The sequence below is a fragment of the Haliotis rufescens genome, unplaced genomic scaffold (assembly GCF_023055435.1).
Source record: "Haliotis rufescens isolate VD_foot unplaced genomic scaffold, xgHalRufe1.0.p SCAF_37, whole genome shotgun sequence".
NCBI lineage: Eukaryota > Metazoa > Mollusca > Gastropoda > Lepetellida > Haliotidae > Haliotis > Haliotis rufescens.
This window is the reverse complement of record NW_025964079.1, coordinates 3,965,853-3,988,895: the sequence shown is the minus strand read 5'-3', so window position 1 is coordinate 3,988,895 and position 23,043 is coordinate 3,965,853. Positions and strand designations below refer to the sequence as shown.

Sequence of the window (23,043 nt, the reverse complement as noted above, 5' to 3'; positions counted from 1 at the left end):
GAAAAAAATACCATATTCTCCGTAATAAGCGCCCACTCACCTAACCTGGCCCAGCTCCAATAACCGGCCCCTGACCAACGACTTGATGAATATTTGAGTGAGTGAGTAAGTTAGTAATGTTTTATGCCGCTTTTAGCAATACTCCAGCACTATCACAACAGGGGACACCTCAATTTGTAAGTACCGTATTCGACGCAATAAGCGCCCCGCTCTAATAAGCGCCCATGGCGATATTTGCTAATATATTGGCTCGTGAACAATCCTAATTAGCACCCCTTCCGATTGATCAATGTATTTATTTATTTATTTATTCTTGCATAATACATGTGTTATATGCATCCCTAATTATGTGAAATTAAATTCTGGAAAAATACATCTGTCGTATTTAAACATTTCAGGCTGTCAGCATAAACCACGAAATTTACGATCTTTCAACTCTGTTGTTTTTCACCAAGATAATATTCTAATAAGAGCCCCCTATTTCTTATTTTGAGAGCGCCCTGGGCGCTTATTATGTCGAATACGGTAATCTTAATAAATACCCTCTACAAGACCGAAAATGTAAACGTGTGTACAGCTGATTGCTGTTTCCAGCTTAGTTTACGAAAAATTACACAAGGTAATCTTAATCCCTTGATGTAATACAATGTCTAGCAGGACAAAAAAATACAATTTAAACGGTAAATCAACATGTCTGGTGATTTTTTATCTCAAATTTCAAATTTGTACTGACCAAGTTTCTTATCACCTGTTTGTTTACCGGAATTCGCTGAAGGGGTACGGTGTATATTTTTCTGTGTATAATATCCAAAAAATAATTCTTAAAAATAGAGGGGGTGCGCATTATACTTGAGTGCGCACGATAATCAAGAAAAAACGGTACATCAAAGCACATATCATTTTGTCTATAGTACAGATTTGTTTTCAAAAACAGCATCGTAGAAGATTAGCCCTATAACTACCGGATTCGGTAATATCGAAAAAGTTTCAGTTTCAGCAACGTCTCAACAAAGTTTGTTTACTACCCATCGATCTCTGACAACAAATTTAACTAATACGGATTTAATAAGTGCCCTTGCTCAATTTCTAATCCCTCAGTGCCCTTACAACGGCAAATACGGTAATCCATTTTTGGCCCACATCTTCCAGCTGCATTCAAACAAGCAGTTGAAAACAAAAACAGGGGAGGTTACTCCATCTCTTCATGCTTGACTCAAGCGCAAAGTGTGCAATGGTACAGTTACTTCCTTTTACTGACTGTAATCCAGATTTCATCAACAGGATGTGTAACAAGGCCAAATTCTGGTTTCACAACTTGACCTTCAACTAAGTTGACCTTGAACTTGCGAATGAGTGTTGCCAAGCACATTGTGGTTTCTACGTAAGCAAATCTATACCCTGGACAGATTCTTTTCCCAGCAAAGCCGAATGGTGAAAATGCCAGGGAAGGTCGACCTTTACTTTGTTCTGTTGAGAGTCGATCAGGGTCAAACCTGGACACAAATTGAAACAGCAGACGTCAAATAAATATCAAATAAAATATATAAAATAATCCTCAGTCTGGCAATTTGAGAGGAGAAGGGAGGTGAAATAGGGTTTAAAATTGCATTCAAGATTATTGCACTTCCCCTTGCCACCCACACCACTGATGATACTCAGAAATTACTAGAATTGTTTGTTTGTTTGTTTGTTTGTTGTTTAACGCCGCACTCAGCAGTATTCCAGCTATATGACGGCAGTCTGTAAGTAATCGAGTCTGGACCAGACAATCCAGTGATTGACACCATGAGCATCAATCCACGCAATTGGGATACTAGAATGAATTAGTATTGTACTGATTTGTAGAATTCAGTTTTTCATAGACTCACATATAAGACTCATACAGAATTCTGGATGCTGAGGACTTCCAACTTGTTTGTTTTGTTAGTTGTTTAGCACCACACTCAGCAATATTCCAGTTATATAATTTATATTGCGAGCAATAATCCATGCTGTCGAGATACGATGAGATGCAATCAATCAAGTCATGAGCCTGACCACAGGATCCATTAAGGTCCCTCTTACAACCAGCATGGTGGTTGCGTGGTTGCGTGGTTGCGTGGTTGCGTGCGTGCGTGCGTGCGTGAGTGAGTGAGTGAGTGAGCACATCACATGAATCAGGTTCGTAATTTCAGAATTTCTGTTTGATTTCAAACTCATGAAAACTTAGCCAAGAAGATGAGATATGCTTTATTTTCAAAAGCTCAAAATACCAGTATTTTTTATACATATTGTGATATGTAATGATCAGTATTTCAAATTGCTGTATGCCAATGTACAGGTAATACCGCAAACCTCTAACAACCATGAGGTACAGGGGATGGACCCAGAATCCCCACAAGCTAACGTAAACACCAGGCTAACTCACTTGTTGGGCAGAGGCCACACTGTCTCATCCTGGAGCATCACACCGAGGGCATGGATCACGGGAGTCTGCAAATGAAGGGTATTTGCTCAACTGGATTCATATGTTGTTGTTATAATGATAATATTTGTTTGTTTCCTGTTGTTTAACGCCGCACTCAGCAATATTCCAGCTGCATGCCGGCGGTCTGTAAATAATCGAGGCTGGACCAGACAATCCAGTGATTGACATCATGAGCATCGATCCACACAATTGGGATACGAAGACATGCATCATCAAACAAGTAAGTGTGCCTTAATAATAATAATACATGTAATAATAATAATAATAATGGTTGGTTGGTTGTGTTGTTGTTTAACGCCGCACTCAGCAATATTCCAGCTATATGACGGCGGTCTGTAAATTATCAAGTCTGAACCAGACGATCAAGTGATTGACATCATGAGCATCGATCCACGCAATAGGGATTGATGACATGCATCAACCATGTCAGCAAGCCTGACCACCCGATCCCGTTAGTCGCCTCTTACTACTATTAATAATAATCATCATCATCATAATCAGGACAAGTTGGGTTGTAGAAAATTTTCAAGGCCTGTATCAATATATATCGTGGTTACCAGAAAGACAATTACAACGTTCAGCTAAATTCAGTCCAGTACACTAGCATCATTCCCAGCAACTGTTTGTACACGTAAACCTACTTCCCATAGTCATAGATAACATGAGAAATACACAATAATCAAAACCTGGTGAAAATGTATCTTAAACACTTCAATACACAACAAATCATGACGAATCGTAAAATGAAACAAATCAATTATTTGAAACCGAAAATTTCTTGAATTTATTTCCCGACCTACCAACCTGAATTTGTGATCCCACAAAAAGGTCCTCATTTGAGAAATAATCCATGCAATGTGGTAGTATAATTCACAAGTAGGCAGGTCACATGCTGTAGCCATCCAATTCCCTTATGCATCTTGTTTGTTTAACACCTCACTCTGCAATATCCCCATCTTCCCGAGGAAAGAGAGTTAACTTACTATAAAAGTCCAGTTTCCACCCTTGCTGAAGTAGGCTGGTATTATGGAGTTACATTTTGGCTGGACTAACGAGTCTATGCATAGTCCAATCAAAATCGCACACCGAAATTGAAATCCAGTTCGGAAACTGTTGTGCAGATTTCGATCGATTGCAGGATTTGCAAAGCATGTTCACCGCCAACTCGTTGTAAGCAGATATTTTCCAAATCTTTTCATGTTTTTAATCACGTGATTTGATACATTTTGCGATGTAAGACCTGTTTTATCACAATATAGATCTTGATTATTGATCAGATCGTCATGACTGGGCACCACCATTTCGTGTGAAGCAAACGCAAGTGATACGAGAGGTGGTATCTGCTTGGTCCATAGGAGAGACTTAGAAGGGACATAACTGGTAATAGCCACTGGTGGCGCTACGATCGAGCCAAGTAATTCCTGCCTAGTTTGGCAAAGGTGGAAACTGGACTTTCAAAGTCAGTTAACTCTCTTGCCTCGGGAAGATGCAATATTTCAGCCACATACAGTGGCCTGTAATTAATCGAGTCGAGTACAGATAATCAAGTAGCTGACATCATGAGCATCGATCTACGCAATAGGAATACGATGACATGCATCAACCAAGTCAGCGAGCCTGACCACCTGATCCCATTCTTATGACAAGCATGGGTTGTGAAGACCAATTCTGACCCGGATATTCACAGATGCACGATGTACTGAGAACCGATGACTATTCTTACATTTTTGGGAATCTTGTGTCCTCCCAATTCTGAATCAAAGTCTTGAAACCTGGCAGCCCAGGGAGCGACAACAGCACATCTGAGTGTCTCGTCAATCACCTGTCGAAGATACCTGTCCCGAGGAAACATGAAACAACACTTTGCATCAGCTGTTATTTTATATAACATTTACGGCCTTAATCAAAATACACCAAGCCACTGTACCAAAGGTACTGAAGCTCACCTTTATTTGATAATGAATAACTTGAGTGAGTAAGTGAGTGAGTTGGGTTTAACACCGCTTTAAACAGTATTCCAGTTATATCACAGCATGTCAGCTTAATGTGGGAGGAAAGCCCGAAGTGATGCAGTTCTCAGACATTTACCACCTCAGTGAAAGCCACAAGCACGGGTATGGTGCTGACAAACCTAGAAACATAATGTATAACTTGAGTGAGTGAGTGAGTTGGGTTTAACACCGCTTTAAACAGTATTCCAGTTATATCACGGCATGTCAGCTTAATGTGGGAGGAAAGCCCGAAGTGATGCAGGTCTCAGACATTTACCACCTCGGTGAAAGCCACAAGCACGGGTATGGTGCTGACAAACCTAGAAACATAATGTATAACTTGAGTGAGTGAGTGAGTTGGGTTTAACACCGCTTTAAACAGTATTCCAGTTATATCACGGCATGTCAGCTTAATGTGGGAGGAAAGCCCGAGGTGATGCAGGTCTCAGACATTTACCACCTCGGTGAAAGCCACAAGCACGGGTATGGTGCTGACAAACCTAGAAACATAATGTATAACTTGAGTGAGTGAGTGAGTTGGGTTTAACACCGCTTTAAACAGTATTCCAGTTATATCACGGCATGTCAGCTTAATGTGGGAGGAAAGCCCGAGGTGATGCAGGTCTCAGATGTTTACCACCTCAGTGAAACCCACAAGCACGGGTATGGTGCTGGCAAACCTAGAAACATCATCTGGGTGAACCGGGATTCGAACCCACAATCATAGGTTTCTGCACAGCGAAATGCAGACACCCATGCCCTATATAACTTGAGTGATGAGGTTAAGATGCTCATTATGCACATGTTACATACATTTAATTCATATAGTCAATACATTTCTGATTTATCTTGAAAATAAAATAAATGTCTTGTAAACGAACAGGTGAGAACAAACTGAGTTAATGCAAAGATGAAATTTGAGATAAAACGTCACTTGACATGATGATTTACTATTTAAATTGTAGTTCAAGTTCTACTAGGCAATGATTTATATGCATAGATATTTCAGGTCATTGAGACTGGGCTTACACTTCAGGTCATTGAGATTGTAATGCACAAAACTACTTCAGGTCATTGAGATTGTGGGCTCACACCTACTTCAGGTCATTGAGATTGTAGGCTTACACTTTCTTCAGGTCATTGATATTGTAGGCTTACACTTTCTTCAGGTCATTAAGATGGTGGGCTCACACTTACTCACGTCATTGAGATTGTGGTGCACACATCTACTTCAGGTAATTGAGATGGTGGGCTCACACTTACTCACGTCATTGCAATTGTGGTGCACACATCTACTTCAGGTCATTGAAATGGTGGGCTCACACTTACGTCATTGAGATTGTGGTGCACACATCTACTTCAGGTCATTGAGACTATGGGCTCACACTTACTTCAGGTCATTGAGATTGTAGGCTCACTTACTTCAGGTCATTGAGATTGTGGGCTCACACTTACTTCAGGTCATTGAGATTGTGGTGCACACATCTACTTCAGGTCATTGAGACTATGGGCTCACACTTACTTCAGGGCATTGAGATTGTAGGCTCACACTTACTTCAGGTCATTGAGATTGTCTGCTCACACTTACTTCAGGTTATTGAGATTGTCTGCTTACACTTACTTCAGGTCATTGAGATTGTCTGCTTACACTTACTTCAGGTCATTGAGATTGTCTGCTTACACTTACTTCAGGTCATTGAGATTGTGATGCTCCACTGTGTCGTCTTGACCCAGAACTTTGATAACCTCCTTAAATACCTTCTCCTGGATGTCTTGGTGGGTTGCCAAAAAGTAGAAGGCCCAGGTTAACACTGAAACAACACGCACATCACTGTCAGACCCAGGTTAACACTGAAACAACACGCACATCACTGTCAGACCCAGGTTAACACTGAAACAACACGCACATCACTGTCAGACCCAGGTTAACACTCAAACAACAAGCACATCACTGTCAGACCCAGGTTAACACTGAAACAACACGCACATAACTGTCAGACCCAGGTTAACACTGAAACAACACGCACATCACTGTCAGACCCAGGTTAACACTGAAACAACACGCACATCACTGTCAGACCCAGGTTAACACTGAAACAACACGAACATCACTGTCAGACCCAGGTTAACACTGAAACAACACGCACATCACTGTCAGACCCAGGTTAACACTGAAACAACACACACATCACTGTCAGACCCAGGTTAACACTGAAACAACACGCACATCACTGTCAGACCCAGGTTAACACTGAAACAACACACACATCACTGTCAGACCCAGGTTAACACTGAAACAACACACACATCACTGTCAGACCCAGGTTAACACTAAAACAACACGCACATCACTGTCAGACCCAGGTTAACACTAAAAATCACACACATCAGTGTCACATGACAGACCCGGTCGTGTTGAACCCGCAGCAAGGTATCGAGTCAACTTACTCTTACCCGGTCGTGGGGAACCCCCCAACAATGAATGTGAGACAAATTTCAGTTGCCAGTCGTGGGGAACCCCCGAGAAGGTAAGCCCCCAAGAGTGAGTGAGTGAGCCGGGTTTAACGCCACTTTTAACAGTATTCCCTCCCAAGAGTGAGTGAGTATGGTTTTACATAACTTTTAGCAATATTCCAGCAATAGCACGGCGGGGGACACCAGAAATGGGCTTCACACATTGTACACGTTGGGAATCAAACCCGGGTCTTCGGCGTGACGAGTGAACACTTTAACCACAAGACTGCCCCAAGAAGGTATGTGAGACAACTCACAGTTGCCAGTCGTGAGTAACCCCCAACAAGGTACATGATAGAACTTACAGTTGCCAGTTGTGTGGAACGCCCAACAAGGTACGTGATAGAACTTACAGTTGCCAGTCGTGTGGAAACCCCAACCAGGTACGTGATAGAACTTACAGTTGCCAGTCGTGTGGAAACCCCAACCAGGTACGTGATAGAACTCACAGTTGCCAGTCGTGTGTAACCCCCAACAAGGTACGTGATAGAACTCACAGTTGCCAGTCGTGTGTAACCCCCAACAAGGTACATGATAGAACTTACAGTTGCCAGTTGTGTGGAACGCCCAACCAGGTACGTGATAGAACTTACAGTTGCCACTCGTGTGGAAACCCCAACCAGGTACGTGATAGAACTCACAGTTGCCAGTCGTGTGTAACCCCCAACAAGGTACATGATAGAACTTACAGTTGCCAGTTGTGTGGAAACCCCCAAAAGGTTCGTGATAGAACTCACAGTTGCCAGTCGTGTGGAACCCCCAACAAGGTACATGATAGAACTGACAGTTGCCAGTCGTGTGGAAACCCCAAAAAGGTTTGTGATAGAACTCACAGTTGCCAGTCGTGTGGAACCCCCAACAAGGTACATGATAGAACTTACAGTTGCCGGTCGCGTGGAAGCCCCAACCAGGTACGTGATAGAACTTACAGTTGCCAGTCGTGTGGAAACCCCCAACAAGGTACATGATAGAACTTACAGTTGCCAGTCGTGTGGAAACCCCCAACCAGGTACATGATAGAACTTACAGTTGCCAGTCGTGTGTAACCCCCAACAAGGTACATAAAAGAACTTACAGTTGCCAGTCGTGTGTAACCCCTAACAAGGTACATGATAGAACTTACAGTTGCCAGTCGTGTGTAACCCCCAACAAGGTACATGATAGAACTTACAGTTGCCAGTCGTGTGGAACCCCCAACCAGGTACGTGATAGAACTTTCAGTTGCCAGTCGTGTGCAACCCCCAACAAGGTACGTAATAGAACTTACAGTTGCCAGTCGTGTGTTACCCCTAACAAGGTACATGATAGAACTTACAGTTGCCAGTCGTTTGGAACCCCCAACCAGGTACGTGATAGAACTTACAGTTGCCAGTCGTGTGGAACCCCTAACAAGGTACATGATAGAACTTACAGTTGCCAGTCGTGTGGAACCCCCAACCAGGTACATGATAGAACTTACAGTTGCCAGTCGTTTGGAACCCCCAACCAGGTACATGATAGAACTTACAGTTGCCAGTCGTGTGGAACCCCCAACAAGGTACATAATAGAACTTACAGTTGCCAGTCGTTGGGAACCCCCAACCAGGTACATGATAGAACTTACAGTTGCCAGTCGTGTGGAACCCCCAACAAGGTACATAATAGAACTTACAGTTGCCAGTCGTTGGGAACCCCCAACCAGGTACATGATAGAACTTACAGTTGCCAGTCGTGTGGAACCCCTAACAAGGTACATAATAGAACTTACAGTTGCCAGTCGTTGGGAACCCCCAACCAGGTACATGATAGAACTTACAGTTGCCAGTCGTGTGGAACCCCCAACCAGGTACGTGATAGAACTTACAGTTGCCAGTCGTGTGGAACCCCCAACAAGGTACATAATAGAACTTACAGTTGCCAGTCGTGTGTAACCCCTAACAAGGTACATGATAGAACTTACAGTTGCCAGTCGTGTGGAACCCCTAACAAGGTACATGATAGAACTTACAGTTGCCAGTCGTGTGGAACCCCAAACCAGGTACATGATAGTGAGTGAGTGAGTGAGTGAGTATGGTTTTACGCCGCTTTTAACAATATTCCAGCAATATCACGGCGGGGGACACCAGAAATAGGCTTCACACATTGTACCCATGTCGGGAATCGAACCCGGGTCTTCGGCGTGACGAGCGAACGCTTTAACCACTAGGCTACCCAACCGCCCCAGGTACATGATAGAACTTACAGTTGCCAGTCGTGTGGAACCCCCAACCAGGTACATGATAGAACTTACAGTTGCCAGTCGTGTGCAACCCCCAACAAGGTACATGATAGAACTTACAGTTGCCAGTCTTGTGGAACCCCTAACAAGGTACATAATAGAACTTACAGTTGCCAGTCGTTGGGAACCCCCAACCAGGTACATGATAGAACTTACAGTTGCCAGTCGTGTGGCACCCCCAACAAGGTACATAATAGAACTTACAGTTGCCAGTCGTTGGGAACCCCCAACCAGGTACATGATAGAACTTACAGTTGCCAGTCGTGTGGAACCCCTAACAAGGTACATAATAGAACTTACAGTTGCCAGTCGTTGGGAACCCCCAACCAGGTACATGATAGAACTTACAGTTGCCAGTCGTGTGGAAACCCCCAACCAAGTACATGATAGAACTTACAGTTGCCAGTCGTGTGGAAACCCCCAACCAAGTACGTGAGGCAGTCACTGTGGCCAACGTCTATATCCGTGTGATGGTCTAGGATGCGGTCTATCAGGAGGTGCTCCTCTGACTTGCTGCCATGCTTCTTCCGATGTTCCACGGACTTCATGACACTATCGATGACCTTCTTCCTGGCTGATGGAGAAACACCAAGGAAACACCAAGCAGGATATACAACATGTACACATGATTGTTGTTTGATGATATTCAGTGGATTTATTTAGACGTTTAGATTTAGACGTTTAGATTTAGAGTTAGATAAGACAATGCTAAACCAACACTGTATATATTTCAGAGGTTTCAAAGAACGATTTGTTACCCGTAAAAAACGTAAAAGACTGAATTCTTGCTACACTATTACACAGCAGGAAGTACTTCCTTACACAAAATTCAACACAGTCCAAAATCCTAAACTCTATTACTGCCTATGTTTCCATAGTTACAATTTTGAGTCCAATGACGCAAGCAACACTGCTATTCTAAAAGTGACATTGTCTACAATCTTATACTTGTACACGTTCTATCTTTACTACCAACAGTAATAACTACCCAAAATCGATCCATAGTTCATAAGTCAATATTGCCTACAATTTTTAAATCAACACTGTTAACAATCTTACAATCAAAACGGACTACAATCATCTAATCAAAACGGACTGCAACATTACAAGTCTTTGAAAGGTATTTAGAAGTGATACACATAAGGAAGAGATTTTATGGATGTCAACTTCTTTATTATGAGGAACACAACATTTCGGAGTATCCTTCTTTAGACGAATGCGTAAACATGTACTCCGAAACGTTGTGTAAAAGATCTGTAAATTCTCTTCCTTACAACACTACAATCAATACTGCCTACAACCTTAGTGTCAATACTGCCAACAATCATACAATCAATACTGCCTACAACCTTACTGTCAATACTGCCTACAATCACACAATCAATACTGCCTGCAACCTTACCATGCTTACTGTCAATACTGCCTACAATCATACAATCAATACTGCCCACAATCATACAATCAATACTGCCAACAATCTTACAATCAATACTGCCAACAATCTTACAATCAATACTGCCTACAATCATACAATCAATACTACCTACAATCACACAATCAATACTGCCTACAACCTTACTGTCAATACTGCCAACAATCTTACAATCAATACTGCCAACAACCTTACTGTCAATACTGCCTACAATCATATAATCAATACTACCTACAATCACACAATCAATACTGCCTACAATCATACAATCAATACTGCCAACAATCTTACAATCAATACTGCCAACAATCATATAATCAATACTACCTACAATCACACAATCAATACTGCCAACAATCATACAATCAATACTGCCAACAATCTTACAATCAATACTGCCAACAATCTTACAATCAATACTGCCTACAATCATACAATCAATACTACCTACAATCACACAATCAATACTGCCTACAACCTTACTGTCAATACTGCCAACAATCTTACAATCAATACTGCCAACAACCTTACTGTCAATACTGCCTACAATCATATAATCAATACTACCTACAATCACACAATCAATACTGCCTACAATCATACAATCAATACTGCCAACAATCTTACAATCAATACTGCCAACAATCATATAATCAATACTACCTACAATCACACAATCAATACTGCCAACAATCATACAATCAATACTGCCAACAATCTTACAATCAATACTGCCTACAATCATTTAATCAATACTACCTACAATCACACAATCAATACTGCCTACAATCATACAATCAATACTGCCTACAATTTTACAATTAATGCTGCCTACAATCATACAATCAATACTGCCTGCAATCTTACAATCAATACTGCCCACACTCAAGACTGCCTTTTATCTTATAATCAATATTGCCAACAATGAATATTTCTTACAATCATTACTGCCTACAATCTTACTATCAATACTGCCTACAACCTTACAATCAGTTCTACCTATAATCTTACAATTAATACTGCCTACAATCATACTATCAATACTGCCTACAACCTTACAATCAGTTCTACCTATAATCTTACAATTAATACTGCTTACAATCGTACTATCAATACTGCCTACAAATTTATAATCAATTCTACCAATAATCTTAAATTAATACTGCCTATAATCGTACTATCAATACTGCCTACAATCATAAAATGAATACCGCCTACTATCTTACAGTCAGTACAACCTACAATAAAAACTGCCTACAAATCTTACAATCAATACCGTCTCAAATCGATACTGCCTATAATCTTACAATTAATACTGCCTACAATTGTACAATCAATACTGCCTTCAACCAATACTGCCTACACTCCAACAATCAATACTGCCTACACTCCAACAATCAATACTGCCTACTCCACCAATCAATACTGCCTACTCCAACAATCAATACTGCTTACTCCAAAAATCATTACTGCTTACTCCAAAAATCATTACTGCCTACTCCAAAAATCAATACTGCCTTCAACCAATACTGCCTACTCCAACAACCAATACTGCCTACTCCAACAACCAATACTGCCTACTCCAACAATCAATACTGCCTACTCCAACAATCAATACTGCCTACTCCAACAATCAATACTGCCTACTCCAACAATCAATACTGCCTAATAAAACAATCAATACTGCCTACTCCAACAATCAATACTGCCTACTCCAACAATCAATACTGCCTACTCCAACAATCAATACTGCCTACTCCAACAATCAATACTGCCTACTCCAACAATCAATACTGCCTAATAAAACAATCAATACTGCCTACTCCAACAATCAATACTGCCTACTCCAACAATCAATACTGCCCCCAACTTACATTCACTGAATGTTTTAGCCCTGGGACTATCATCATCGGGAATGGTAGGATCGGCCAGCCGGTGTTCCATTTCAGACCACACCTACAACAAAAGTTAACAGCAAACAATGATATTATACCCATTATCAAATCACAGGCAATGACAACCATTTCTGGAATCCTTTTCAGAAAATAAGGCAGCGTTTGAAATTCCTTGTGTTATAGTAACAGTGTCTCAGTTAAAAGTGAAATGTTAATATAGTGAGTGAGTGAGTTGGGTTTAATGCCGCTTTTAACATTATTCCAGTTATATCACGGCGTGTCAGCTTATGTGGGAGGAAAGCCCGAAGTGATGCAGGTCTCAGACGTTTACCACTTCGGTGAAACCCACGAGCACGGGTATGGTGCTGACAAACCTAGAAACATAATCCGGGCAAACTGGGATTCAAACCCACAATCAAAGGTTTGTGGCTTGCCAATGGGATGCAACTCTGCAATTGCGGCAACTGGGCCACCCGTGCTCCCAAACTAAACCTTTGTATTCAATAATTGAATAAGATGTTATCAATGTCAATGATGAGGCAGGAAGCAAACGTTCTAGATCACAGCTGCTTATTATGATTTTGATTATATGGCTGATTGTCAAATGTTTGATAACTTACACACCATTTCAACATGTTCAAAGTCTTATTACTGTATTCGACGTTATAAGCGCCCGACTCTAATAAGCGCCCACGGCGATATTTGCTAATATATTGGCTAGTGAACAATCCCAATTAGCACCCCTTTCCCGATTGATCAATGTACACAGGACTTATTTATTCACGTATAATATGCACTTTTGTGTTCTATGCACCCTTAATTATGGGCAATTAAATTCTGGGAAAATGTATCTCTCGTATATAAACATTTCAGGCTGTCAGCATAAACCACAAAATTTATCTTTCAACTCTGTTTTTTTTCCACAAAAATAATATTCTAATAAGAGCCCCCTATTTCTAATTTTGAGAGCGCCCTGGGCGCTTATTACGTCGAATATGGTTAGTGGTTTCTTTCCTTATTTACCAAGTCATAGTGGGTCTTGAAAGACAAAATTTCTTTATCATTTTCAAAGCAATCCCCAAGAAGTGTTATCAAAGCTGCCTTGATAGAGAAGGCAAACATGTACTGGCCCAGTGGGATGTGCTCTTCCTTGACCATTGAGGACCACTTGTTGACAAGGCCATCAGTCACCTGAAACAGAAGAGTGGAGTGGAGCGGAGTGGAGTGGAGTGGAGTGGAGTGGAGTGGAGTGGAGTGGAGTGGAGTGGAGTGTTGTGGAGTGGAGAGGCAATTTGGAATTACGTCTCAACTCACCTAAGCATGATAAGTTAAGACTAAAGTATGGGAGTTATGTCTTAACACTACTACTGTCATAAGTCTAGGCTAAAGTATAGGAGTTACTTATTAACACGTAATAAAGTAAGCCACAAGTTGAACTTCAAACAATAATATATCATTCCAGTAACAAATATCGCTGTGCCAGCTTTCAAACGAAACCACAGACATAATCCATTTCATTCAATTTTATTCGACTTTTCATTCATTCATTAATTTTTGTGAATATATGTGTGAACTTCTCAGGCCAGATCGCACCAGCTCACCCTAATTCACAGCAACCACGACCAGATTACCGCTACTGACGCCTTTAAAAGAACTTTAGTTGACAGAGAATGGATACATATATACTACTCAAAATTTGCTAAGGATCACCCCTTTAAAAGGCAATAAGTCAAACTGTGTGCACCTGTTGAAATAGCCAAAGACAATATTGAATGAAGACATGTTTAATGATCAAAAGTGTGTTGTCATGTGCCAATTAAATTTGTGATATGTCAGTCAACGTAAACTTGGTGGCACAGGTAACAAAACTACTATGCACGCAGGCCCCTTACGGAATTATTGGATGCGGCATTTATTAAAATAATGTGTGAATTGCGGATGGCGTAAGACCTTCCCATTCACAAGTAAAGCATTAGTAAAGATTACCTGAAAAACTCCTTTTTTCGGAAACCTGGTTCATACTGATTACTTATTTCAAGATGGCTGCTTAATAATTACACTGCACATTCTTCTGCCAAAGTGCGGCAAGTCTCAAATCTCACCTTCTGCAGATTAGGGTAGTACATCTTCAGCTCTTCATGGGAGAAACTTTTATCATAAGCTGTCCGTCTAGCTCGTCCATCACCACCGTTAGCGTACTGTATACACTTTGCTCCAATAAGAGGCTCAAACAGGCGGAACAGCTCCGCTGGTAAAAAGCAACACGACTAGGTCAACATCTGTTTTCATTTGATAAAATATTTTTACATGATGGTCACTGAAGGATGGTTAGGGATAAGAGAAGAAGTTTAAGTATGTTCAGAATACAAAAATGACACTCCAAAATGGATGTCAATTTTTGGATGCCATATCATTATCTGTTATCATGATAGTGTTTTGGTGGGTTTTTTGTTTAACGCCACACTCAGCAATATTACAGACATATATGTCCACAGGTGGCACGTAATCTTGTCTGGACCCAGCAAACCAGTGATTGATATCATGAGCAACAATCCCCTGATCTCAGGCCATGATGATACACAATCAACCAAGTCAAGGAGGAGCCTGAAAATCTCTGGGCGGTGGAGTAGCCTTGTGGTTAAAGCGTTCGCTCATCACGCTGAAGAACTGGGTTCAATTCCCCACATGGGTACATTGTGTGAAGCCCATTTCTGGTGTCCCCCGTCATCATATTGCTGGAATATTGCTAAAAGTGGCATAAAAAACTTCCCTCTTACTCCGGAAGACCTGATTCATCAAGGCACCTCTAAGGTTGGTTGGTTTGTTTAACACCGCACTCAGCAATATTCCAGCTATATGACGGCGGTCTGTAAATAATAGAGTCTGGACCAGACAATCCAGTGATTGACATCATGAGCATCAATCCATGCAATTGGGATCGATGACATGTGCCTCTAAGGGCATGCATAGGTTGCTGGGGACCTATTCCAATGTGAAGCAGCCACTTGTCATGAAAACCCCATGAACATGATGAATACTAATCATATTTCAGCAAAATAAATAACCTTAGCTGAAGATAAGCTGCATATTTATACAAAAATATGCAAATTAATAACCACAACCCTATTATTTTTAGTTACTTGCATACAAATACCACGACTTTTTCATAAACGCAATAACTTACAACATAGCAGACAACAAAATTGTCTGCTCAGACTCATTAAAATATGATCTTAGTTCTCGCTACCGCCAAACAAAGATCTGAAGACATCCCATAACTTTAATGATCTGGTAAGCAACACTTTGATTGGTCGGATGAAAGGTCATTCTGACGTGACCCGTAATGGGATGTCCTCAGATCTTTGTTTAGCGGTAGCAAGAACTGAGATCTGATTTTAATGAGACTGGCTCAGTCCGTTTAAGACAACCCAATAGACTGGATCCAAGGGAGCCAACCCAAAGACAAGCAATACTCAACAAACTTAACAAATATCTGGAGCCCTGAAATAACCAGCAAAGTTTTTCATGGCCCTCACCAAACACTTGTTTTTTTTCTTAACATGATCACTGTGAAAGTTTCATAATCTGATAATAAGGAAATGACATCAACAATAGCAAATTCATTGTTCACAATCTACCTATTTCGGTGGGAAAAACGTCAACTTCAAAGAATTTGTTTTCAAAGAAGCAACAGGCTACATCTTATAATGCATATATTTTCGTAAGGTGTCAAAGGGTAAGAGAGCGTATAGAACAACCTTCTCACAACTCTTGGTATGAACAGGGCTGACAAAATTTCAGCTCCATCGGCCTTGAAGTTTCATAGATATCAGAAATATAAAAGTTGTCGACTGAAAGACAACACACCACAACATCAGCTCACTTGAACATCAGTCACGTGAGCTAAAAGCTACATTGGGGCAACTCACGAGGTCGATCAAACACGTTCTGGTGTTGCTTGAAGAGTTCGGCTGATGCAATGCTGACGACGAGTTGCGGCCCCATCCAGAAGGAAGCTATGGGCCCGAACTGCTGGTGTAGGTCCATGAGGAACTCGTGCAGGCTGCCGGCCCTCCTGATATCAGCCAGGTTGCCATCTCTGCCAACAACACAAAGCTCATCAAGAAAACCTATTACCAACGCTTGTCAAGAAAACTTATCAAGACATTTAAAGGTATTTTATTGTTAAATATATTCTATACCCATAGGTTAGAAAGAAAAAATTTCATAAAAATTGTATGTGCACTCGTGGGAATATAACTTCACACCTGTCACACACACCAGTTTATTGTTTATGTCACCCTGATGGCATTGTTGACGTCATTCGATTGATATTGTGACTTAAGGTCAGAATGACGTCACACTAGAAAGTAGAACAAGATTGAACAATCAAAAACCAAAAAAAGACACCGCCTGCCCGCACTATATTTTCATAACTAACATTTTTGGTCCGCTAGTCCTTATGATGATAACATATATATAGCAATACCCTTAAAAATGGACCCTTGAAGATCCCGGGGTAGAATAGGTCTTCAGCAATCCATGCTTGCCGTAAAAAGCGACTATGCTTGTCGTAAAAGGCGACTAACGGGATCGGGTGGTCAGGCTCTCTGACTTGGTTGATCCATGTCATCGATCCCAATTGCGTGGATCGATGCTCATGATATTAATCACTGGATTATCTGGTCCAGATTCGATTATTTACAGACCGCCATCATATAGCTTGAATATTGCTGAGTGCGGCGTTAAACATGTTAAACAAGAAATAAAACAAACCAAACAAACCTTAAAAATGGCAAATGTCTACTAGTCCTTGTGATACCTTAACTACTGGGCAGTTTGGCAAGGACTACAAGACTAGTGCCAATTTCTAATGCTGGAGAACAAGTTCTCTTATGTTTTTAAGCCTAGAATAACATCACAGTCTGTGCCCATGGACATGATGGATGTCACATAGACTGGTCAAGAACAAAACCAACATACTCTGTAGTGGTTGGAGAGAGGCCAGGCACTGTTGTCCCTTTGGCTGAACTTTTCTGGAAAAAATATAAGAAACAAATTAATGGTTATACATCAACAAGATCAATATTGATCATGAGAAATAAAATAAGATGGCATGTCCTTCTTCCTCTGATATGGCCGAATGAGACCTACTCTATATATGCAATAATCTCTGAGAAATATTACATCACGAACATAAATTATTATGATGTCCTCAGAAGATGTTGTTGTTACATGTTTTGTTGTTCGAGTGAGTGAGTGAGTGAGTGAGTTGGGTTTAACGCCGCTTTTAACAGTATTCCAGTTATATCACGGCATGTCGGCTTAATGTGGGAGGAAAGCCCTAAATGATGCAGGTCTCAGACATTTACCACATCGGTGAAACCCACGAGCACGGGCGTGGTGCTGACAAACCCAGAAACATAATCGGGGCAACCGGGATTCGAACCCTCAATTCTGGCATGCCCAAGGGGCGCAACTCTGCACAACAAATCGCGGCACCTTAGACGACTGGGCCGCACGTGCCTATTTTATTGTTCAAAGGGGCACAAATCTCTGGCTTCTCACAAAAGAGTCGATTTGCTGGCTAATGCAACTGAGTGTGACAAGAGGCTGGCCTACCATCCGCAAGGACAGTGTAGATAAACTTAGAAGCAGAATCTATGCACATTTCTGAACACTGATTGGTTACATGTGATCAATGAAGATTTCAATATTACAAAGGGGGCATGTTAATTAATTTTTTCAACCAAAACAAACAGACAAAAAGAAAGGTGGAAGCTCATCGGATGATGTTATTTGAAAATACCCATGACGGTTATAGTTTAATAATAAAATAAAAAGTATTCCTGAAGTGAAATCATTTTCAGATTTCGGATTGCTTGGATAATACGATGACTGAGATTGACTTAGATCCTTATTTCTGTGTTTCCTAGCTTGATATTTAATCATGTCATGTCAATAGACCTATAATATTGAAAATAAACATTTGATGTATTTGAGGCATAAATAATCGACAATCGGATGTAAGCTGAGCAAGGACATAAAGTCATCAATAGCCCATGCCTTTTTTCATCAAACAATGTGCATACCTCAATATACCAAAAAGGGTTTGTGAATACAACTGACAGATGACTACCACAGATGACTACACTGCAAAATGAAACCCTCATTTAAACCTGAGTTCAACTAAACGCAAATTCTGAAAAAAACACCTCAACAGCAAAACCAATTATCAGTTCAGCACTTGCAATATACAAACAATTGAGAAACACTTTATGAGTTGTGCTCTGGAAATCATCCCTACCCTCATTTGAAGTCAAACTTGCTGCCATGGAAACACACAAAAAAATAATTTCTGAATAACACAAGGCTCCGGTTCAGTGTATGCCTGATGTGTATACAAAGTTGCATGAATAAATATTGATTGGTGTATCACTGTATGACCTATGCCCTGGGAACGAAACGTGATGGACGGACCACGTTTCTACATCTCCTGCAAAACTTCATTTGAGCAGGGCATAAAAAAACAAACCTATAAAGTAAATGTGTATGTGCAGCTATGTTGGTTGGTTGGTTGGTTGGTTGGTTGGTTGGTTTGTTGTTTAACACCGCACTCAGCAATATTCCTGCTATATGACGGCGGTCTGTAAATAATCGAGTCTGGACCAGACAATTCAGTGATTAATATCATGAGCATTGATCCACGCAATTGGGGTCGATGACATGCATCAACCAAGTCAGCGAGCCTGACCACCCGATCCCGTTAGTCGCCTTTTACGACAAGCATAGTCGCCTTTTACGGCAAGCATGGGTTGCTGAAGATCTATTCTAACCCTGATCTTCACGGGTCGTGCAGTTATGTAATTTAGTAGACAGCAAATATGTGTACACATTATTTTTGCAGAAAATACCTGGCACACTGACAATTTGCAGATGGCAGCGTGAAGAAGGGCACAAGGGATGAAAATATTTACATTTTCACCATTAACTTTCACTACTAATTAGTGCTTGGTGTAACAGATATCTAAAGCAAACATTTAAGGTAAGAATCAATAGTTTTAACAAGTGTGCCACTGTGATTGATACTTGTATCGAGGAGTAAAAAAATTGCGATACAGTGATGCATCGGTCCCACCCCTTGTGTATATATGTAGGTTTTACTAAAGCAGAAGGAATACACCCCTATCTGCGCGTGAAGTGCCTATGTAAAAACAACATACTTTGTTCAAAAGATTAGCCATTAATACATTGATAGATTGCACATTGTTATCTAACTCAATGGAAATTTTTTAATTTGTGAACATCAATGAGACTTGAAATCCTATGTGAAACCCGTGAAACAAGCTTGATCAGTTGAGAAACGAACATGAGTTATAAACATAATATCCTGAAACAGTACATATATCTTAACATATTAGATTGTTACAAAGACATGTGACATCGCACAAGTTACCTTGTACAGCTGCAGATGTATGGGATATTGTTCCTTTATGTTATGTGGATATTTACAGATACATTCCTCGAATAAAGTAAATGCCTAATATTATACATATTACTTTGGTTGGTTTTAATTACGATATTTGCATTTATCATTCTCGTTCCTCTACGTTATCGTTGGGAAATTCTTCAATGTGAGACAAACAACGATAAGTCGTTCTTTTTACAAAACCTTTTTGTTTGTAGGCATGTAAATGTTACAGGAAATGTGCAATATGTGATTCACTTAGGTATTTCATAAAATGTCTAAACATTTCAGTCATTTTACAAATTGACTGAAAAATCTGTTCATTTAAATAACAGATTGACTAAAGATTACTAAGAAGTTCAAAGGGGTTTAAAAACACCACAATAGACTAATTAAGCAAGGATTAGAAGCCACAAAATATAGAAATGTACTTTGACTTTTATCTGGGTGATAAAATTAAACCTCAAAATGTTTGGAATTCTTTAGCATGTTAAAAGGACAGATTGTTCAGTCAATTTGTAAAATAACTGATTATTTAGATATTTAATAAATTGTCTAAGTGAAAATATTACCAGTAGTCATTTTACACATTCAATTTAACATATACACACAATAAAATAAGCAATACTCAGGTGAAATCTTTAGTTTGTGTTACCATTCAAGGTAGTATAAAAGAAAATCACACAATACCAAGCAAGTGATATCATCCATATTACGGATACTACCCCCAAAGATAACTACATTTCCTTATTAATTCCAAGACAAAGCTGTACTTCATTTTGTTGATCAATGTGACTATACAAACTTATACAATCAATAAAAGTGACAAATGCGCTTACGGGAAAAAAACGATAACAAAGACAACAGCCAGTCCCTGTGAATTGTCAGAGATCAGAGCCCCTTTAACGCCCACTCAACAATATTCCAGCAATATGACTGTGGACTGAAATAGTCAAGTCTGGACTACATAATCTAGTGATTGATATTGTGACAAATTATCCATGCTGTCAGGTACGGCGAAAAGTTATCATGGTTATCAACAAAGTCATTGAGCCTGACCACCCCTAACCTTTTGGGCCCTTCCTATGGCCAGCATTGGTTGCTGGGGACCAACTCTAACATGGAATTATGAATGATCATGGTCACTGGCACTATGCTGAAATGCTCAGACTCTTAGAGGGACATTACGCAACAGTTCTGTCTGTTTTTAAATAGAGGCAATAGAGGAAGCTTGTGTGTTTTTCTTATGACCGAGTTACAAGATATATTAACTGCTAGCTTGATTAAAAGAGAAGCCAGTGTTTATCAAAGCCTAGATTACAATACACAGTGATTTTGACACAAAAGCTGTATACAGGTCAATGACTTGGACCCAAGAAATGTAAGAAGTCACTGGCAAAAGTCAGTAAGTCACTTACACAAAGATGCCGGATACAGTAAAATTTCGAAGTTAAATCAGTACTTTTAAAAAATCGGGCATAGCTTCCGCACACCCGGCTGGCTACCCACCGGGTCTGAGAGCAATACTGCCATCAACTTCACCCCCCATCCCCCAGACACAAGGACAACTGAGTCTTGATTGGCACTATACTTTATGAGAGCATTAAAATTGATGGCTCCAGTGGAATAATCCTTACTATTTACTATTTAATCATGAAATTATGACACATGTGACGCCTTGCTTAGCATTTCTATCAGTCAGAAGTCCGACAACTTAAACAAACCATCGGTCAAATAGAAAGTTTATCGGTCTATGACCGGTGACCGAGGGCCATCTGAAACCCTGATACATATATGCCTCACATGTATAAAGCCAATCACTCTCCCACCCATACCAGGGTTCCTTGCAGCCAGCCGAGTGTGGCGATATGACAAAGATGTCTTCGTTCGTTAACTGTGTTTAATCACTTTAAGTGTAGCTGTGTACATAAGTGTGCCTTTGCCATGTGCTTGCAGCCAGCAGCATGCATATGAGAGTTATCTCCCCTATCCTGTCTTTGACTGAGGCCCATTTAGGGTTTAGCTAATACCACACCGAGTATATGTACCTCTGTCACATCATCACATCTTACACAGTCCACTCTTTGAGTTTTCATGTTTCATGTGGATGAGTTTGCACATTTCGATAAACATGTCATGAAATATTTAACTTTCATTGGGAAATATCATAAAACGTCAAAACATATTTCCATTTGTGTATTTATCCTCCATGCATGTACTGTCATCAAAGCCCTATGGAGAGCTATCAGTACAGCCACTTTGACATGTAAAGCCATATTGTCATGCACCGGACTGTTGCAGTTGTAATAGTATATCTGTATAATTATGCAAAACAATATGTAAAGCACACTGAAAGGCTTACATAAGGCCCGTCTGTTCTTATTTCAGAATAAGTGTTTGTTTACAAACAAGAGAAAAATACGGTATAGTGATAAGCATACACCGGCGGTGTGGTCACTGGAGCAGAAACGGAATCAGGCGCAGAGCCGAGTAAGCTCAGGGATTATTGATTGTTGTTTACAAACAAAGCTTCAGAACAGACGACGTCGCGTTCATTTAAAGTTCTCCAGTCTTTGCAGTGACGACACACGAGTATGTTGGTTTACTTTAATTGGCTTGCTGAGAAAATACGTGTCATGTCAGCGAAATCCCGACAGGGCACAGTACTTACCGGATATATATAAATAACGGCAATTATCAGTACAACCACAAACGTGGCTGCAAATATAAGAAATGCCAACATATCAGAAGCTAGACGGTCTACTCCAGATTCTTTTAGTGATGAGCTGGAACTCAACCGAACAACGCACCGGAAGTTGCAATATTGTTATTCCTCGGTCAGCTGGACCCTGCGGAAAACATAGTTCTATGTTATTAGCAAGTAAGACCTCGCTTCTAGCGGAGAAACCATGCAAATATGTATGTTTCATTCCATCATTGTCTTATGACACGCAGCACAAGTACTTTACGAGCTTGACAAAACGAAATAATGAATGAACGGTGTAAACACGCGCAATAA

General features: G+C 40.4%; 1 protein-coding gene across 2 annotated transcripts; it reads right to left on the bottom strand.

The window, feature by feature from the left end:
* Positions 1-503: 503 nt before the first annotated feature.
* Positions 504-22,853, bottom strand: LOC124144332 (cytochrome P450 20A1-like). Of its 2 annotated transcripts, XM_048381233.1 has the most exons (11): positions 22,696-22,853; positions 17,540-17,592; positions 16,486-16,655; positions 14,659-14,804; positions 13,580-13,747; positions 12,536-12,617; positions 9,627-9,803; positions 6,146-6,269; positions 4,191-4,302; positions 2,408-2,472; positions 504-1,493 (listed from the first exon to the last, which is right to left on the bottom strand). In XM_048381233.1, exons 1-11 carry the CDS (start codon positions 22,765-22,767, stop codon positions 1,241-1,243), a joined length of 1,422 nt encoding a protein of 473 aa, XP_048237190.1. In that variant the 5' UTR covers positions 22,768-22,853; the 3' UTR covers positions 504-1,240. The 2 variants fall into 2 exon arrangements, 1 of the variants encoding a protein (XP_048237190.1); XR_007218001.1 differs by lacking the exons at positions 504-1,493; positions 9,627-9,803; positions 12,536-12,617; ... (3 more) ...; positions 17,540-17,592; positions 22,696-22,853 and adding an exon at positions 7,951-9,571 and having other exon boundaries at positions 2,455-2,472; positions 5,524-6,269.
* Between the last annotated feature and the right edge of the window lie 190 nt (positions 22,854-23,043).

Excerpts from the sequence above, each read along its gene's own strand:
- LOC124144332 (XM_048381233.1), bottom strand. The coding sequence starts at position 22,767 with ATGTTGGCATTTCTTATATTTGCAGCCACGTTTGTGGTTGTACTGATA. Across the intron at positions 17,593-22,695 it reads CCGTTATTTATATATATCCG|AAAAGTTCAGCCAAAGGGAC; the intron begins GTAAGTACTGTG and ends TATTTTTTCCAG. Across the intron at positions 16,656-17,539 it reads CTCTCTCCAACCACTACAGA|AGATGGCAACCTGGCTGATA; the intron begins GTATGTTGGTTT and ends TGTTGTTGGCAG.